The 20,818-nt window shown below is 31.9% G+C and overlaps 2 protein-coding genes across 4 annotated transcripts; both read left to right on the top strand.

The window, feature by feature from the left end:
• The first annotated feature begins 1,477 nt into the window (after window positions 1–1,477).
• Window positions 1,478–9,115, top strand: LOC131948229 (arrestin domain-containing protein 17). 2 transcript variants are annotated; one of them, XM_059309767.1, is made up of 8 exons: window positions 1,478–1,543; window positions 2,983–3,158; window positions 3,254–3,388; window positions 3,630–3,856; window positions 4,475–4,657; window positions 4,804–4,986; window positions 5,432–5,648; window positions 6,192–9,115. In XM_059309767.1, exons 2-8 carry the CDS (start codon window positions 3,041–3,043, stop codon window positions 6,344–6,346), a joined length of 1,218 nt encoding a protein of 405 aa, XP_059165750.1. In that variant the 5' UTR covers window positions 1,478–1,543; window positions 2,983–3,040; the 3' UTR covers window positions 6,347–9,115. The 2 variants fall into 2 exon arrangements, with proteins under 2 accessions (XP_059165750.1, XP_059165749.1); XM_059309766.1 differs by lacking the exon at window positions 1,478–1,543 and adding an exon at window positions 1,720–1,761.
• Window positions 9,116–11,024: 1,909 nt separating this feature from the next.
• On the top strand, window positions 11,025–20,155 carry LOC131948226 (arrestin domain-containing protein 17-like). 2 transcript variants are annotated; one of them, XM_059309762.1, is made up of 8 exons: window positions 11,025–11,173; window positions 14,077–14,217; window positions 14,320–14,466; window positions 15,826–16,052; window positions 16,306–16,488; window positions 16,857–17,039; window positions 17,315–17,531; window positions 17,801–20,155. In XM_059309762.1, the coding sequence occupies exons 2-8, from the start codon at window positions 14,100–14,102 to the stop codon at window positions 17,959–17,961; spliced, it is 1,236 nt and encodes a 411-aa protein (XP_059165745.1). In that variant the 5' UTR covers window positions 11,025–11,173; window positions 14,077–14,099; the 3' UTR covers window positions 17,962–20,155. The 2 variants fall into 2 exon arrangements, with proteins under 2 accessions (XP_059165745.1, XP_059165746.1); XM_059309763.1 differs by lacking the exon at window positions 11,025–11,173 and adding an exon at window positions 11,315–11,333.
• Window positions 20,156–20,818: the final 663 nt, after the last annotated feature.

Raw genomic sequence — 20,818 nt, 5'->3', positions numbered from 1 at the left:
ATTTTCTGCTAAGTAGCTTCATGTCATCACACCGATGTTAGCCCCAACTTCTAATGGCAGTTCCGTTATCCAGATCAAACTGTGGTGAAATAAGTTAACATAATAAATAATTTTGTAATATTGTTTGTCATCTTAGCGACGAATTAAAAATTCCCTCACCCTTCCCACCTACCCCCCCCCCCCCCCCACTAAAAAAATTGACAGTTGGGCTAGTTTATTCGCCTTGGCAATTGACAAGTATAAAAATGTGATTTATTTTAACGCTTTGGGTGATTTTCACACAAAATAATCCCAAATAAAGTTCAAAATAAAACTTTAGAAATGCATAACCATGAAATGTGGTTTGTCAACCAGCTATCTTTGATTTGAGGTCATTAGCCAACACATGTGTCTTGTGAACGATGCTATATTATAAATATAGTTTCTGATGGTACACGACATTTACATCTTAATTACCAAACTCACAGAATTCATTCCAATATTTTATTAATCTAATCCCAATATTGAAACCCACTCTATGCAAGATTTGCGGCTTTAATCCTTGATACAACCGTAGTGTGGAGCGTAGTGTTGTGAGTAAATCGGCACAAGATACACCACCGACCTAGACCTTCCTGGTGATTTGTATGGCTCCAAAGTTAAATGCTGCGAGTAGGGGAGGGGAATTTAACACCAGAATACATTTTTTTTAATAATGCGATCATCAATAGTTCACACATCATAACAAGGTGTAAGTGTAACTATAATCAACTGGGCGAGGGGTGGACAGTTGGGGGTCATTTAAACAACGAAGCTATATTTCTAGAATACGGGAAAGCAAAGTTTGAAGCTGGCATTTCATTGTTTTCATTGCTATTGACTACACTCCTTTATTCTAGTTTAATGCACTTGACTTTATTTTTCTTTCAACTGTCAAATAAACTGTGGTTTACAGTAACGAATGTTACCGAAACTCAACGAACATTACCCAATAATTTCCGACGCTATATCGTGATTTTACCCCAAAACGTTAGGAAAACATTGGGCTTATTTCTTTATGAAGTTTTGATTTAGTTTTGATAATTTAATTTTGTCAAAACTTGAGAAAAATCCAAATTTGGAATATTGAATGCTATAAATAAACTTTTATGAACTCACGATGACTCCAAAACTGAGGCAACACCATTTCAATATGGCCCAAGCTATGACGTATGCTGATAATTATTAATTGTTAATTATTAAAGTCAATGTGAACTCACGGTAAACCCTTGATCTTGTAGGGATTTTTCTCCCGCTGACAATCACACGCTATTTAATTGGAACTGTCCTAATGCTTTTTTATGTTGTTTTTTTAATTTACCTTATCTAATTAAAACTCACATTTATATAAAACATAAATAGATTTAGCCATCTAGATTCTAGCTCTAATCCTAGTGTTTTCCTAACGTTTTTGTGTGTTTCGGTTGTGTTTAGAGTAGTAGACTATCTCATTATCATTCATAGCCTAATCATAGCAGACTAAATTCATTCTAGATCTAGATCTAGATCTATGTCTAATACTACAGTAATAGTCAAATTAATTAAATAATTTTAAATAAGCCTGTTTAATATAGCCTATAATTGTAATAGGCATAATGCCTAATTCAGCCCTAATAATTTATTTATCTTAATGTCAGCTGAGAAACGTAAAATAAATGAAAATTAATAAATTCAGGGGAAGCCACTCTAACTTACAGATGGCCGCTTTTTATATAGATCTAGCAAATCCTGCTCGCAAACACTGTAGTGTTGTTTAAAGTTAATTTCTTGACTATATACTATATTGATATATTTAGCCATTCATTTAGGTTTATTATTCATTTATTTGTAATATTTGGCACAAATATATCGCAATATAATATATATATATATATTACTTGAATTAATAGAAGTATATAGGCCTACTATATATATTACTTGAATATACTTCTATTAATTTAAAGCCTTGACAATCAGGTAACTATCGTACATTTACTAGATCTAGCCGTGGCGATTTTACGTACCTAAAACAATAGATTACCAAGAAAAAATATGGTTTCTAGATCTAAAACGGTGAACGGAAAAGAAAGTCACTATGGAAAAATTTTATCGGAAAAAAGTCACAGAAATAAAGTCACAGAAAAAAAGTCACAACATTTTTTTTTAGAAATATTTTGATTTATTTGTTGAAAATAAAAAATTTTTGTATGTTTATTGTTGTGGGTTGTATTTTTTTATAGCATATATTATTTATAGACGTTAAAAGCATTATGGTTTATAACAATTGTAAGTAAAAATACTCTAAGATAATTTACACAACAATCTCAACTTTTGTTACGTATTTAGTTAAATACGCGGTGAAAAAATTAATTATAAAAGAAGTTACGGCACATCATTGTGTTTTTCATATGTTTTGCCGTAAGCTATTCTCTGGTCGGCCTCTCCTCAGTTGGCCTTGTCCGAACATATTGTGTGTTGTTGACGTTTTGTGTCTATGACATCCTTTGAACCTTGTCGGCTTTCTGTTTTGATCCTATGCTTTGATACGGAATGAGCGTGATAAATATGGGCAGTAAAGGTGGTTGAACTAAACATACCAATTGTTGCGAATAGTTGAGGGCAGCAAATCAGATGAACTTATTATTTCACTGTAATTTAATGTTAGTATTTTTTAAAAAAACACCATGAAAACAGAGGACGTTGGAACATTCTATTAAATGCTATAAATATTATGTTTAACATAATTACCATCTACATACTTCAGACTAAATATTTTAGATGAATTATAAAAATTACCATGCGTACACAACTGCACACATTACAGTTAATTAATCATAAGTTAATTTGCACTCTCTGAATATATAATTCATAAAAGTATTAACAAATTCCATGCAAAAATATATTTGTGACTTTTTTTCTGTGTTTTTTTTTTCCTGTGACTTTTTTTCCTACAATCTCTATAACATTTATTTATTTATTTTACAGGCAAACCTACTTAGGCCCTAATCTTAATTAAAATAAAACTACTAGACTAAATTAAATTATGGGGAAGTTAAAAATCTTTGAGATATCCTTTGGTAATGGAAGCGGTGTGTACTTTCCTGGCAATGCTGTGGATGGTCATGTTACCATAGAACTTAAAAAATCAATGAAAATGAGAGGTTGGTGCGGCAGTTCAAATTTTTAAGATTTAATTAGGTTGTGTTAAGGAATTTGTATTTTTGTATCAGTTATTTTCTATTCTTTATTTTTAAAGGGTTAAGATTGAAATTTGAAGGCAAAGCGCATGTTTATTGGAGTGAAGAAAGTGGAACAGGAGATGATAAGAAAACCTACTATTATTCTGCTACTGAAAAATATTTTGATCAGGAAGTTCTCCTTTTTGGCATATGTAAGTGCTAATATTGTTTACATAATAGAATTAAATAGAATTATTAAAATGTTACTAATGCTAGCAGTTCATATTTATTTAAAAATGGCAAAAAAAATGTCTTTAAATTTAGAGATTCACTATTTTAAAAATCCCTTAATGTACTTTATTACTTAAGCTTTCAAGATATTAGTGGCGAGTTATCTCTTTCTTATCAGGAACTAATAATTCTTTCACACTGTCTATGTGTTATTGTGTACAGGGCCTAATCAAGGCAGTGAAGCAAAGGAACTACCATCAGGCAGACACACCTTCCCTTTTCAGTTCATCCTACCACTTGGACTGCCCTCATCATATGAAGCAGGGATTGGTTATGTTAGATACATTGTGACCTGTAACATTGACAGGCCATGGAAATTTGACCCCAAGACTAAGAGACCATTTACCATTATCGCACTGCTGGATTTAAACCAGCAACCCAACTGCATGGTGAATATACAGTTCTTTTTATCATTTGTACATTCATATAATATTTAACAATTCTAATGATAAAAAATTGTATCAGACCTAAACTATTTCTAAAACGGTTTTAAATCTTAAAAATCAACTTCCCAGTTTGTATCTCCTTATGAATTCCAACTACAGTTTTTATTAATTTTTATTTCAACAACAAAAAATGCAAGTGTATCTGACTGCATCCTCTCCTTTTTACAATTTTCCCTTCCCCCATTGTAATTAAATGATAGAGCCTTACCCACTCTCCACCTAAAATGACATCACACTTGAGTCTCAACCCTCTCCCAAGAAGAAATTATAATTTTTTAAAGCCATGATTTCTTTTTAAAATGTTATCTGACCTTGTCATCATTAGGAATATTGACCAATTTTAACTACATCTTACACAAATGCCTATAAAAACGCAAAGTAACTGCTAAGTTTCAGTTTCAAAAACAACTTTATTAAATGAAAAGTGTTAACGTCATAATACATCCTCACTTGAGTCTGAAATGCCTCACACTTGGAGTGTGATGTCATCTGTTTACAACCTCAACAGCTTTTTAATATGCATCTGTTTTTTTCCTATTAAAAATTATGTTATTATCCTAGCAACCTTTACAAGCTACAAGTAAGAAGCATTTGTGTTGCCTATGCTGTAAGTCTGGACCTATCGAAGCCACCTTCAAAATAGAAAGACAAGGCTTTGTGCCAGGGGAGGCAATTAAACTGTTTGCTGAAATAAGCAATGGCTCTAATAGAAAGATGAGCAAATCATATGTCGATCTAAAAATGGTAACTTCTATAAACAATTGTTTGCAAATTTACATTATTACATTATTAAAAAGCTTATAAAATAGTTATAGCCATAACATTTTAAAAATACTTGACAGTTCATAATTTTTCTAGATTTGGCCCTGAAATAAATTCTTACTTGCCAGATATCGACATTTCGTGCAACTAATAAGACCAAAATTGTTGTGAGAAACGTAGCTAGGGTGACACGCCCACCCATAGAAAAACAAAGCGAGGACACTTGGTCTGGAGAAGAGCTAGTTATCCCGCCACTGCCCCCTTCATTTTTAGCGGGTTGTAACATTATTGATGTCCGCTATGTGCTACAGGTGGGAGCCATTGTTTTCTGTTATGTACTGTCTTATTTAAATTTGAACTCCTAATCAGAAAAAATGTTTTATCTAAAAAAGGTTTAAATAGAATATTACAAAGAAAGTTGTTTTAAAACTAAGACGCATTTTTGTTGCTTTTTTTTTTCTTCAAAACATTAAGTAATTTCCAAGATTTCGATTTCAGTCCCAAATATCTGTTAAATTATAAAAATCAAATAATAAAAATTGTTTTGTCTCCACTAGCCATTAAATGAGATTGTATTAGCACTTTTGTCTCCATCAACCATGATATAAGATTATATAAGTATTTTGTCTCCACCAGCTATTGTATTTGTATGAGATTATATGAGTGTTATATCTCCACCATCTATATTATGAGATTATGTAAGCTTTTTGCCTCCACCAACCGTTAAATGTGTTTTATAAACATTGTCTCCATTAGCTGAATGTTGATCCATCAGGACTTGGCCTAGACCTAGAAGTCCCCTTTGAGATTATCATTGGCAGCGTTCCCCTAATGTCAGTGGTGCAGATGTTCCCTCCCATGTTACCCCCACCACAGATAATGGACAGGATGTATGCCTGGGGCACAGTCCCTTCAGCCCCAGCCACTGAAGATCTATACCCATACCCACCACCCAGTGGTATTCCTAACTTGCGTATGTATAGAATTTTTTTTAGTTAAGTATTTTCAGTTAATGTTATTATTTTTAAAAAATTAGGTGTTTTCTACAATACAAACTCCCTTTTTTATGATTAAGCTACCAAGGGATGCAAATTTTAAAAATTTTTGTCATAAAACAAAGTGGCAACCAAAATGTATATGTTTATCCAAAAAAAATTTGGTATTGTTTATTATGTCAGTGTCATCTTGTGTATAAAGAGGATTGTTTTGGACATTATCTGCTCATCAACAAGAAAACAATACCTTTAAAAGCCTCTACTTAGCTGATAGAAAGCCACATATTTCTCTTGCTGATTCAGCTTTTATCATATAAGTAAATTTAACTTGAATGTTCTACAAAAATTGTCACTATACGAAGAGAGCAAACTCATAACTGTTTGCCATATAAATGTATTTTTCCTTAACTTGATATTGTGAAAGCAAATGAACATGACTTAATGTAGCGGATTGTTATTAGGATAACTAAAAGAAATAACCACACATGTAAATGTGATGTATAAACAAACTGTCATTTCAGCCCCTCCTTCATACAATGAATGTATCACTGGCCGCTACAATATCACAGAAGAAGGAGATGATGAACACACAACAGGAAAGCTTGAATACACCCCAGTCTATCCCTACTACAATTGGGGGCACACACCAGGAGCATTGCCAGACGGAGGTGCATAAGGCTTGGACTAGAAAACATCAGCCATTTATTCCATTTCTTTCCCATAATAATCCTGTCTTTTTCAATGTGATCCTTGATATTTTTTCCATGATATTCTTTGTCTTGTAATACTCGTTGCTGGTTTCCTCAATGTATAGTCTATCCATCTCCATTGTACTTTTAGAATTTCTTGCTCTACTAGGATTTCTCCTGTATTTTCCCATACTGCTGTGTAAGTACGTTGTCCAATTTATATTTTCTATTCAACATAGCAGCTTTTTAAAGAGACTACTGTCATTTCCTCCTTTTTTTAGTTCCAGTCTTCACACTATACACTAAAGCAGATTTTACACTTTAATTAATAATTCAAAAGTTGGTCTTATTCGCTATTTCTTTCAAGCTCCATATATTTTTAAGAGCTGCAAAAGCTCCTCTTTCCTTCTGATAGTGATATTTTGCCTTGAAGTAAGCTCTTGAGCCCCCATCGTTACCAGCTCTGCCTCTTAGATATTTACATTTTTCTACTTCTCCCAGCGGTCAGAAGAAGTTAACAGCTTTAATCTTTTCCACTACCTATAAATAACATAAATGTGTATGTTCTCTCTACGATGTCTTACATTTATTGTTAGACTTATTTATTATACATAAAACTAAAAATTCATACATTATAAAAAATTAAGTGCATACATTTAAAACAAATTCAGAATTACAGGCATAGCTTTTAATAATGTAAGTCTGTACAGTCAAGAAAAACAGCTACCCAACTACATGGAAGAAATATGTCAAACTCTTCCTCTACTTTTTCCAGTTTATAAAGTTCATTGTTGACCTGCTGTAATAAAACTTCCATTAAGTAATTTATCAGGTTCACATTAACCCTAAACAACAACTAATCCAGGAGGGTTTGGCAAATTGCTGTATTGTTATCCATGTCACACTATTGTCACACTTGTTTTTACCACATCTCTAAAGAGAATGTAAATGATATTATAGTGAATCTGGGGATAAGCATAGGTCGTATTGAAACTGTGATACATCACATTATTTTTTACCTTTTTATAGTGTTTTATACTTAATGTAACTCAATGTTATGTAATGTATTTATATGCTTGTTTTTTTATTTGAGCTGTGAAATGTACATATATAAGAGTTTTAGAAGATTTTATACCCAACGACATACATTGACTCTTCCACCTTTTCTTGCAGTTTTTGAAGTTGATGTTGAAAAAAATATTTAAGTTACAGGAATTATATCACTGATAAATGTGTGGCTTGTCTAGCTATGTTTGCTAATAGCTTTAATTCTTATCTACACCATACTTATTTTCATACTAAAACTTTTTAACTAAATCTATCACATTGTATTTATTTATTTATCATACCCTAGAGTATAAACATCATTTGATACCTGCTGTTAAAAAGTGTGGTATATAATTACCAAAAAGTAAATCAATTTGCAATTATTATTTTTTTTAAACAGCTTGTCTGTTTATAGGTTATTCTAAATAGTATTATTTCCCTTACACATTATCAACTGTAGTCACAGTTTGTTAAAAATGTGTACTGGTTTGGATTTTTATGTGGAACTGGTTGAACTATTCACTGCCTCGTTGTTATTTTAATTTATGACACATAAAAAGTACATTTATTACGTACTAATAAGTGTCATATATACTCAGTGCAATAATTTACTCAATACTAGTATTTATATTTTGTTGAATAATATTGTAATGTTTACAACTGTTGTTTTTTTAGCTCATAATAATGCATTTTTAATTGTTTTTCAATTTTTATTGAAACATTTTTTTTTAAATTTAATGAAAAAGCTGCTTTTATTTTATGTCTATTGTTGATTAGACTGAAACAGTGTATTACTTTTAAATACCTGTGAGTGTAGCCGATATACACGGGTACTATTTTAATTTTTTTGCTGTTATCCATTTTAAGGATTTTGTTTTTGAATTTGTGTGGAACTCAAAACCATATATATATATACAGTGCAATAATTTACACAAAACAATTATTCTTATTTTAAAATATTTTGTGTATGTTTTTTTTTAATTTTGCATATTTTTTTGTGTATTTTTTTAAATATTTTTCAATGCTTGTTGTTTAATGGAATAAATTTTCTTTCAATTTAATGCCATTATTGTATAAGCTAAATGTGATTTGTATATATAGGGTTGACAGTGAACATGACTGGACTTGGGGTAGATTATGGCAGAGACAGTTGATTATGGAGGCTTTAGATAGATTATGGCAGAGATAGTTGATTATGGAGGCTTTAGATAGATTATGGCAGAGATAGTTGATTATGGAGGCTTTAGATAGATTATAGCAATGACAGTTGATTATGGAGACTTTAGATAAATTATGGCAAGGACAGTTGATTATGGAGGCTTTAGATAGATTATGGCAAGGACAGTTGATTATGGAGGCTTTAGATAGATTATGGCCGAGACTGTTGATTATGGAAACTTTAGATAGATTAAGGCAGAGACAGTTAATTATGGATCTTTTAGGATTGGTTAAAAATTGTGGAAGGCAGTAGGAATAGGCTACAGATTATTTAGTGTTTGATGTGTTTGTTCGATAAAATATGTGTAGTGCGACAGATTTATGCTTTTAAAGCAGAATGACGTAGTAGACAGGACAATGACTTGGTAGTATTTTAGTTTAGATGGTAGAAGAATATGGCATATAGCTGTAACTTAGATGACTATTGCCAATAAATGTTTTGTATGGAAATATAGCTGTGATTAAGATCTATGTTACCAATAAATGTTGTGTGTTGCATTATTGCCTTCAAGCTATTTATTGAATGCAAGAGAAAAAAGTATGTAGTAAGATAGTTTAGAAGTGGAGAGTGTTATAAAACTAAACCAACCAACACATTTTGGTGGAGAAAGGCAAGGGTCTTAGTCTGCTCTTCACATGTTAGCCCCTTCTCTTTAATCTTTAGTTAAATAATTTAAATTAAAACAACAAGGCGTGTACGCCATGAATGGGCTAAACTTTAATAGTAACCGTCCGGAACTTTTCAGAAATATGCCTTTTTTTTTATTCCTGTATTTTTAGTCGGCCTATTGACCAGCCTTGTACCATTCTTGTTACTAACTATTCTAATGTAGGTTATATTTTTAAAAAGGAAATAGCCCTACAGCGTAATTGTTGTTTTATATTTTATAGTTTATAGACATTTTGGTCGTTAACCGTAGATCTAGTTGTGTAGTAACATGATAGATCCATTATATTATAACATTCCACAGGCCAACATGACTGTGCAGAGTTTCTTCTCCAGCCATCTCTTCGGGGTGGACCCCCCCCCCCTCCCAAGAAAATCTAACCCCCCCCCCCCCCCCGAACGAAATGGAATTTATATAGAAAATATATACACTTTACGCCCCCCCCCCCCCCCCTGGAGAATAAAGTCTGAAAGAAACACTGACTGTGTAATATCTAGGATTTTTAATTTATTTATTTATGAGCTTTTATTTAGTTCACAACGTCCGTCCCTCTGTTTATGGTAAATCGGTTTTGCCCCACTTCTACAATAGGCCTATTAGTCCAACGATTTCTTTACTTTTCAGATATAGATCTATTAGTCTCCGGAAACAATGCAAGAATTTCCATTTTATTTTTGTGTTAATCTAATTGCATTAGTTATAAAGAAGTTAACTTTAGGATTACTAAACTCAATTCAGTGGCGGAACTAGAAAAAAAGGGCCACCCCGCAAAATATTTTTTGAGGCCCCCTATATATATATATATATATATATATATATATATATATATATATATATATATATATACACACACACACACACACAAAATACGAACGGAGGATACTCATTTCGGGCCTAATCTAGTTTTTAAAAAACACATTATTTTAAAAAATACATAATACTTTTAATTTTCATTTCTAACAAATTACAACAATATGTCACGTGTTTAAGTGCATTAGTCTGTTTTGCAAATCTGTGTGTCACTTTTGATGTCGGCCGTATATAGATCTATGCAAGCCGGTCAAAAGTATATGAAACATGAAAGCTTTGTATGAGTAATGGTTTCTCGTGTTATGTTTATTTTTATGTTTTTTTTAAATTTATATTAATTTTTTAAAATTCCTTTTTATACTATGGCATTCTTTAGTATGTATTTTATAACAAATTATAATTAAGAGAAGTAATTGCTTTTCAATTTGCGTAGTACAAAACTATTTAAAAAAAGTTTGTGGGCACTTCTATTTAAAAAAGGGAAATAAGGCATGGAAGTGGTTTGAATGTTTGTTTATATTGCACACTAAAGCTTGTGTAGATTTTTTTTTTCTTTTACGCAACAGCGTGTGTTAGCTACTGTAGAACATTACTACAGTAGTAGTTTTTTTTTTACAAAACCATAATTAAGGTGCACGAAAACGTAATTTTGGAATACAAAGTCATTGCTTTTTGGTCAGATTTTGGGCCCCTAAACGGCCTGGGCCCCCCCGCATTGCGGGGTCTGGCAGTATGGTAGTTCCGCCCCTGACTCAATTACTTGTCGATCTAGATCTAGATAGTAAATATACTGAGACTAAATTAGATTCTGAAGCTATCGATCTAGGCCAAGTTAATTTGATTTGCATTTCAGCATTTTGATCTGGCATGCAGGTGTGCATCATACAGTCGTATAGTTACAGATAACAGTAGATATTAGATAAACACCCTAGCATGAAATCTTGATCTAGATTCTGGATCTAGATTTAGATCTAAGTCTAGATTCTATTTTTAATGTAGATCTAGACTATTTTAAACAAGTCATTGCTGCTTATTGACTCGCTTAGATTTTAGAATCTAGATCTAGTCTAGGTTAGTAAAAGAAAAGACTAAGAAAAAAAGAATAAAGTATTAAAGTCAAAGACAAGGTGTCGACACCTTGTCTTTGACTTTAATTTTTAATACTTCACAGTAGAATTTGAGTAAATCTAGCTAGGCCAATCTACTTGAATCTATCTAGGCCATTTTCTAGGTCCTACTTAACTTAGATTTATCTTATTTTATATGGTCAGAAAATAAGTTTGAATTTTAAATGATTTTTTGGTGGAAATAGGCCTACTGAATATAATATGTCCTTTAATTCGCACTTTGTATGTAGAGTCAATGTAGATCTATATCACATATGTATGTATGTACCAGTAGCGTACGCAGGGGGGGAGCAGGGGGAGCGGCCGCTCCCCCTCTGGCCATTTTCAGCAAAGTGGCGCCTTTTTGGAAACTTTTAAACTCAAAGTTTTAAACAATGATATTTGTTAAAAAAATATTTTTGGTCGGCACATCTATGTAAATCACAAGATTTCTTTTCATGCAGCAATTAAGCATTATTGTACTAGTCTAGTAGTGTCTACGATTACAACACGTATTAACAGCTGCATCAGTTTGCCATTCTAAAAATAACCATTACGATGCATTGCAATGTTTAAAAAAAACTCTGCGGGTAGTACCATTTCGCAAGAGGGGTGTTAAGTTTAAGGCAACTGTATAATGTATTTGCTTACGAATAATTGAACTAAAAATGTTATACATAAAACTTCACACATAATTACTTTATATATACAGTTTGAATTGTGTGATTAATTTTTAAAAAAAAATTACAATACAGAAACAAATACAACTGATGTGGCACCTCTATTTTAATTTACTTATGAGCAAACTACGTAGTGGTGGGGAAATTTTGACAAGGTCAACAACGTCATCACTATGAAGTATTAGTATTTTTACAGTTTGGGCGATAGTGATTACGATTACAAATTATATGAAACAGTTACAACCCCCCTCCCCCATGGACCCCTCTTTAAAAAAATATTGTCATAATACCACTGCTACTTATTTAAATCTATTTCTGTAATATATATGTGTGTAATATATATTTGTGTAATATATATATATATATATATATATATATATATATATATATATATATATATATATATATATATATATGTGTTTAGAACAGTCATCTAAAAACTGACGCTATGCTCACTCTGAGTTAGTTATCTCCCCCCCCCCCCCCCCCCACACACCTCACCACCACAATTGTGTAGAGCGACATTAATTTCACACCTAGGTATACACTGGGTTGGATAATTGACCTAAAGTGTGACCGGACAGTGGTGAATGAAGTTGAACCAACCCCCCCCCCCCCCCCCCCCCCCCAACTGATCTGTTACGTACATGTAGAAAAACGCGTAATGATGTACCAAAGTACCATGCCGCCAGAAAATTAGCTTTTTAAAACGTAAAGCTCTGAGAATATTGTTTTTGCAATTACCAGTAAAAAGGTATGTGATCAATACAGTGATCTAACCCATACCTATCACTATGTTAAAAAGTGATCTTTAAGGAACACAAAGAAGCAGTAGTTAATTAAAATATATGATCTGAACTAAAAGCACGATATTAGGTTAAATGTAGGCTGTTATTCCGAAAAGTCTCGAGTTCGAACCCTCGGGCAGATGAGGCTCGTTAGCTGGGGAAAGCCACTCTTCTAGGAGAGACAACTCCAAAATCAAACAACTGCTGCCTTGTAGTTTGTTCTTGATTGGACAAAGGCTATGGAAGCAAATCCAAAAAGAAAAGCAGGAGTCAATGGCCTTAATGGCGCATAACCAGTTGACAGGTAACGATTAATTGTGATGGAAGCATGGTCGAGTCGGCAAAGCTCATGGTTGATAAATTCGAAAAAATTCGAGTTCAAACCCTCTGGAAGATAAGGCTCGATCTCTTCCAATACTAAAAATTAAGAAGGAAGGAGAAGAAGATTCCGAATATTTTTCTGATGTATCTAAAAGCGTGGTTTTATACCAACTCTGATTTTAAAAAAAAACTTTCACTATGCTGTAATACTTTAGCATTTATGATGACGATATATTAAATTCTAATTATAGACAAAAACATTTTGTAAACCTGAATAGTGTAAAACAATTTCATTATATTCTAAAGTAATTATTTATTTGTTTTGACATTTATAATTAAATGTGTAGATATATACATAATTATATTAAGAGAGTGATTATTTCCCCTATTTCACTTGTCTTAAATAATTTCCCAGGAATTGTGTTACGTTCATTGTTTTTGGTTGTAGTGTATATATATATATATATATATATATATATATATATATATATATATATATATATATATATATATATATATATATATATATACATATATATATTAGATTGATACAAGTTTTGTTTTGTCTGCCTACATTGTGTGTTTTTTCTTATTTCTTCAGAGTGCTACTTTCAATTTATTTTACATCATAACGAAGTAATGTAGTAGTATTATATATACTATAGCATAAAGTAGTTCTATATACGTGTATAATATATATATATATATATATATATATATATATATATATATATATATATATATATATATATATATATAATACACGTATATAGAACGTGTAAAAAATTCGGCGCCTTTTTTTGTTCTTTTCGCTCCCCCTACAACGAAAACCTGGATACGCCTCTGGTATGTACCTAAGTATGTGGGCCTACTACAGTCTTATACTAGTAATTACTAGTTAGTTATAGATCTATAGGACTCAGTCGTAGGCAAAATTACTATTAGTATTGAAGGGCTAAAAAAGGACATCCTAAAATAACTTAAATGGTTTAGCCAATGCCGCCTAAAGTAAAGAAATTAAATGAAAATTTTCAACTAAGTAAATTTTTTAAATTAAATTGTTTGATTTTTTTTTACAGGTGCTTAAAGTAACTATTAAATCATGGGGAAGTTAAATATCTTTGAGATATCCTTTGGTAATGGAAGCGGTGTGTACTATCCTGGGAATGCAGTGGATGGTCATGTTACTGTAGAACTTACAGAACCAATGAAAATGAGAGGTTAGAATTCCAGTTCTAAATCAAGATGTCAAAAATTAAATTTGCTGTGTTAAGGAATTTCTATGTTCTTTATGTTATTTTATTTTTTATTTTTTTTTAAAGGAATACGTCTGAAATTTGAAGGCAAGGCATATGTTCATTGGAGTGAAACCCACTCAACTGGATCTGGTAAAAATAGGCGTACCACAACTCGCCATTACTCTGCTTCTGAAAGATATTTTGATCAGGAAGTTCTCCTTTTTGGTATATGTAAGTGATAGTGTGTTAATTTTTTTTCCCCTTAATTAAAATCCATTAAAATTTTGAAATACTCATGACTGACAAAATTATGTCAGCTAAAAATTGTCAGGCACATTAATGGAGACAAGCGAGTTGACGAGATTCCTTCCATAGTGTTGTTGACATGGAATAAAAACGTGCTTTTTAGATTTAGACCGTAAAAAAAAATAAAAAATAAAAACTTAAGCCTAAAATTAATTTAGAAATTTTATATTTTTAGAATAAATGCTATAAAAGTTGCAAATCCAGAGAACTTGAAAATAATTTGTTGAGTTTAAGGCTACATTTCTATTTATTTTCATCAAGCCTAAGTTATAACCGGATGTTTCACTTTCGTATGACAAATATTGATTGGCTGTACAGTAACTTAGTGATCGATAACTATTTGTTTACAAAACTTTGCAGATCAAGTTTTTAAATAACAATGCAAATTTAAAACCCCATGACCTAGTTTTCTATTTTTAACTTACAATGTGTACAATAAAATTTATGTAGGCCTATCCAATAGCAGGATGCCATTGTTTATGTCGCCATTACACGTGAAAACCAAATTGTTTTTGCTTTTTTTTTTAATTTTTATTTAGTTACCGAAAATATTAAAAACATCAAATACGTCCAATCTTTAGTAAAGTCCGAAAAAAACCAGACAGACAGAATTTTATAACCATATTAATTGTAACTACGCCGTGCAAGATTTTTAAATTAATTTATGCACCTCTCAAATACCTTTGAGACTTTTCTCGCTTGTGTCCATTAAAGTCTCCTTAGTAGTAGTACCAAATCACCAAATAATTGTATCATTAACTTTTTTTTTCCAACAGTTCAAAAGGAAATCGTTTATCACTTTAACCTATTACCTAGAAACAGCTGTGAACAGAGTTTCTTCCAGGCATCTCTTGGTGGGGGGGGGGGGGGGGGGCGCATTGTCTTTCCCCCCCCCCCCCCCCCCCCCCTGAACGAAATTAAATTTATATAATTTATTATTTATATAGAAAATATATACTTTTAACAGTGTCCGCCCCCCCCCCCCCCCCCCCTCAAAATTCCAAGTGCCCCCCCCCCCCCCCCCCCCCCCCCGGAGAAAAAAGTCTGGAAGAAACACTGGCTGTGAATAATATAGCCATTTAAATGTTCATTTTTTTCTTGACTTTGATGCAAGCTAGTAACTTGTACAGTTTTGTATTGAGGTAGCTGGTTTACTTCAACACATTGAAAAATATATTTTAAAATTTGAATGAATATCTTATTATTTGTAAATTTTTTAGGCGAATAAAAATGTTATTTTCCTTATTTAAAAAAGAAATGAAAAATATTTCACACTCTGAACAGGGCCAAATCAAGGCAGTGAAACAAAAGAAATACCATTAGGCAGACACACCTTCCCTTTTCAGTTCATCCTACCACTTGGACTCCCATCATCATTTGAAGCAGGGACTGGTTATGTTAGATACACTGTGTCCTGTAACATTGATAAGCCATGGAAGTTTGACCATAGGACCAAGAGACCATTCACCATTGTTGCTCTTTTGGATTTAAACCAGCAACCTAATTGCATGGTAATAAATTATATTGTTTGTTTTGTGTACTCTTTTATGTTTCATATGTTTGATGATTCAATAGCAGTATTTGTTCTACTGTTAAAGTCTTCTATTGACACCAGATTATTTCCTTATTAATTTAACTGACAAAATATCAACTCTTTGAAACAGGTTATTACATTTCAGCAGTAAAAAAAATTGCCAGTTAGTGATATGATATTGTCTTTTCAGTATAATCCAACATTAAAAAGTTAAAATTTTAAAATCTTAGCAACGTTTACAAGCTACAAAACAGAAGCATTTGTGTTGCTTGTGCTGTAAGTCTGGACCTATCGAAGCCACCTTCAAAATAGAAAGACAAGGCTTTGTGCCAGGGGAGGCAATTAAACTGTTTGCTGAAATAAGCAATGGCTCTAATAGAAAGATGAGCAAATCATATGTGGATTTAAAAATGGTAACAATTGTTTAAAAAATTAAAAGTAACACTAATTAAATAAAAAAAATAAAATGCAGTTATTATAGCACATACCAAAATTTAAAATAATTTTTCTTGACCTCTTTAAGTATACCTTTTTCTTCAAATATTGTATTAGGCTTGAATAATCTTTTAATCTAAATTAGTGAAAACAAAGTTACAGATACAGTCTACTTTTTTTAATGTTGTCTCACATTACTGTGGAAGAACTTTCTGTACTTGATAACTCTAGCTTCAATCTGAGATCATTCAATTTTCTGTAAAATGCATGCTAATTAATACCTTCAAAAAGCTTTCATCTTATAAAATAAAAGATAAAATTTCATGACTCAATTTTTACTTGCCAGATAACAACATTTCGTGCCACAACTAAGTGCAGAACTGATGTGCGAGAGGTAGCTAGAGTGACACGCCCACCCATAGAAAAACATAGAGAGGACTCTTGGTCCGGAGAAGAGCTAGTTGTCCCGCCACTGCCCCCTTCATTTTTACCTGGTTGTAACATCATTGATATCCGCTATGTGCTGCAGGTAGCAAAAAAAAAAAAGAATTCCCAGTTCTTTACAGCTCACTTTTGATAAAACATTTCAAGTTTGATCGTCTAATTATACACATTTTAATTTGAAGCAATTTTATTAGAATACTAGTATATAGTGAGTTTTTTGTATTTCGTTAAAACATTAAATGAATTCCAAGGTTATGCCCTAAATACCTGTTTAATACAAATAATTATATGAGATTATATAAGCATTTTGCCTCCACCAACCATTAAATGTTATTTTTTTAAACATATTGTCTTCATCAGCTAAATGTGGATCCATCAGGACCTGGCCTAGACCTGGAGGTTCCCTTTGAGATTATCATTGGAAGCATTCCCCTAATGTCAGTGGTGGAAATGTACCCGCCTATGTCACCCCCACCACAGATAATGGACAGGATGTATGCCTGGGGCACAGTCCCTACAGCCCCAGCCACTGAAGATCTATACCCATACCCACCACCCAGTGGTATTCCTAATTTACGTATGTTTACATTTTAATTCCATTTAATTTTTCTAGTTGGCTTTTTGTTTTAGAATTTTAAAAAATCCTCTGTTTTTAAGTAATCTATCAAGGAATAAACATTACCAAAATATTAAAGGAATGCAAAACTACACTTATGTTTGCCAATATTAATATACTATTCCTTAACTTTAAGTTGTGAAAGCTAATGAAGCTGATTGTTATTAAAATAACTAAAATAAATCTCCACACAAAAATAAATGTGATGTATAAACAAACTGTCATTTCAGCCCCTCCTTCATACGGTGAATGCATCACTGGCCGCTACAAGATCTCAGAAGAAGGAGATAATGAACACACTAGAGGAAAGCTTGAATACGCCCCAGTCTATCCTTACTACAATTGGGGGCACACACCAGGAGCACTGCCAGAGGGAGGTGCTAAATCTTAGAAACATCCACCACTTCTGGTTTTATGTTAATCTGTTATTGACCTCCTGTTTTAAATTGTCTTCTTAAATTTTATATGTAACATAGTTTTTGAATCATTTCTACAATACTACTTTGACAAATGTGTTTAAAACATAGACTTGAAGGCATTTTGTTTTATATTGTCAAGAAGTACCCTATAACAAGCCATAAAACAGTGTATAATGTCAACACCCTCTCTTCTAGTGATATTCAAACTGATATTATCCATAAAGAACAAATAGTTCTTAGTTAATCTGCTGTAATAAAACTTTCATTTCTTAGGTTGACGTTGTCTACAAACAATGATGGTTTCCCCTCTGTATTGTTATACATTTCACTTCACTTATTTGTTTTTACAAAGCTCAAGGCAATGTGAATGATATTAAAGTGAATCTCTAAGAAAAGCCATAACAATGATATTAAAAGTGAATCTCTAAAGAAAAGCCTTAAGTATGATATTAAAAGTGAATCTCTAAGAAAAGCCTTAAGTTTGATATTAAAAGTGAATCTCTAAAGAAAAGCATAGGTTCTATTAAAACTGTGATACATCCTTTTATATTTTTTTTTTACCTTTGAGTGTTTCACCCTTTCTGTAACTTAACGGAGTATTTCCAAAATGAGTGTATTTATCTGCTTGTTTCTAGGTATTGAGCTGTGAAACTTTGTCTACAAGTTTAGTAGGTTGTGTACCCAGTGACTTACAGTCTTCCACCCCCTTTTCAAACTTTTATTGTTAATGTAAACACAATTCTTAAAAACTAAAGGTGTTCTACCACGAATGTGGTTGACAAAGTCTATTTACATTTGTTAAAAGCTTTATTTCTTATCTACACCATATATACATTTATAATTTTAAACTTGTCACAGTTAATCTATCACATTGTATTTATTTAAATTATGATAACTACAAAGAAAGCCAATGTTAATAAGGTTTATGTTCATGCTAAAAATAATAGTATATAATAACTGAAATTCAATCAACTTGCTATTTTTTTCCTTTAAATAGCTCAAAAGTTATTTATTTTAAATGTGATTAATTCCCTTATGTATTATCCACTGCAATTAAATCTTATTAGTCTTTGTTGGTTGACAATGTATCACTGTTTAGATTTTGTTGTCAAGTTGATTAAACGAGTGTTTGGCTCATTGTTTTATTCGACTGCATATTCTAACACTGATCACTTATAAATAAGTGCCATATATACTTTTTGCAATAATGCACACAATATAATTGTTCATATTTTGTTTAATAACAATACTTACAATTGTTTTTTAGCTCATATTGATTTATTTCTTCATGGAATTCAAATGAATGTTTATTGTTTTACATATTTTTTTCACTTAATGTTTGAAATATTTTAGAAAATGTTTATCTATACAGTTGTTAAGTGAAAGAAAATTGTCTTTTATTTTATTGCCATTGTCAAATAGACTACAGGAAAGCTTATTATATTTTAAATATATGTATACAGTACTTACAATAAATGGGTGCTTTAATTATGTTTCACCTTTAGCATTTTCAAGGATTTTATTTTTAATTTTTTTTGTTAAATCAACGCAAAACACATAACCAGTAAATAAAGACTTTTCCTACTTTGCTGGCTTTTACGCAGAGAAAATTTTCCCTTTTTTTTACCAGCATTTGTATTCTTGAGCTGTATTGTATATTATAGTCTCACTCATCTTTACCTAATCAATATAAAAAATAAAGCAAAACATTCTTCTTTTTGAACAAGTGCAATTAGATCTGGTGAACTTACAGACCTGAATCCTCAGTGACCTCTCACCTTTACTGGGATTGGTTGAATCTTTTTGCTGACATTTACTGCTCACCTATTCACATTTCTTGTGTGAATAGCTATTTTGACAGATTTTTCAAATAAAATTTGCAAGAAATATTTTTGATGTAATTTATTGGATGCTATACTCATGTTTAATCAGGATTATTTTTATTTTTACAGCTTGTTTTGTTGACACAAGCCCACTTAACAAAAGGATCCACCATGTAGCCTACTATATAATATTGTTTTTTGTTGCACGAAGAGATGTTTATTATTTTCCGTGTTTATTCTAAAATTGGAATTGTTTTTATACACCGTGTATATTATATATATAAAAATGTTAAACTCATGTACCACTGTAGCAGCTTCACTCCAATAAACAATTTACATTTTAGTATGTTTTTCTTGGATTGGATGTGCAAATGTAATGTTTAATGCTGTTATCAGTTATTGTCTATTTTTCGTAATTTTTGGAATAATTCAACTTTTGATTTTAAAATATTAGACAGGGATAGTGATATGGTACTTTTTAAATATGGAGATCACCTAATAGGCCAGAGGCGTCGCGGGGCGACCAAAATCTAGTGACTTACGATGAAAACGATGCTTTTTCCACATGAATAGATGGACTGTGCGCAAAAATCAATGCCATCAGGCAAAATGGGGAAGGGATGTCACCAATTGCAACTATATATATAGGCCTGTGTAGACCTATATATATATATATATATATATATATATATATTTATTTATTTATTTATTTATTTATATATATATATATACATATACTTTTTTTTTTCAAGGAAGGGGGTGACACCATGAGGCCCCGCACCGGGTGACACCCGACCTGGCGAAGCCGCTGTAATAGGCTAATATGGCTATGTGGGTTGTTGTTTAAGTTACCACTTTTTAAATTTGGAAACAGCTCCGTGGTTGTTTTTTTCTATGATCAAAACACATTAAAGGGCCAATGTTTTGTTGCCAGACGCAGACTAGTATAATAGGAAGTGGGTGGGGTGGTTTATGTTAGCTAACCATACCATTCTCGACATCAGGT

This window comes from Physella acuta, unplaced genomic scaffold (genome assembly GCF_028476545.2).
Source record: "Physella acuta isolate Inbredline_101_S28 unplaced genomic scaffold, ASM2847654v3 ptg000630l, whole genome shotgun sequence".
Classification (NCBI taxonomy): Eukaryota; Metazoa; Mollusca; class Gastropoda; family Physidae; genus Physella; species Physella acuta.
This window is presented reverse-complemented; position numbering and strand designations above follow the sequence as displayed.

Coding starts and splice junctions, on each gene's coding strand:
- LOC131948229 (XM_059309767.1), top strand. CDS start 3,041: ATGGGGAAGTTAAAAATCTTTGAGATATCCTTTGGTAATGGAAGCGGT. Junction 3,857..4,474: donor ACCAGCAACCCAACTGCATG/GTGAATATACAG, acceptor TTATTATCCTAG/CAACCTTTACAAGCTACAAG. Junction 5,649..6,191: donor CAGTGGTATTCCTAACTTGC/GTATGTATAGAA, acceptor CTGTCATTTCAG/CCCCTCCTTCATACAATGAA.
- LOC131948226 (XM_059309762.1), top strand. CDS start 14,100: ATGGGGAAGTTAAATATCTTTGAGATATCCTTTGGTAATGGAAGCGGT. Junction 16,053..16,305: donor ACCAGCAACCTAATTGCATG/GTAATAAATTAT, acceptor TTAAAATCTTAG/CAACGTTTACAAGCTACAAA. Junction 16,489..16,856: donor CATATGTGGATTTAAAAATG/GTAACAATTGTT, acceptor TTTACTTGCCAG/ATAACAACATTTCGTGCCAC.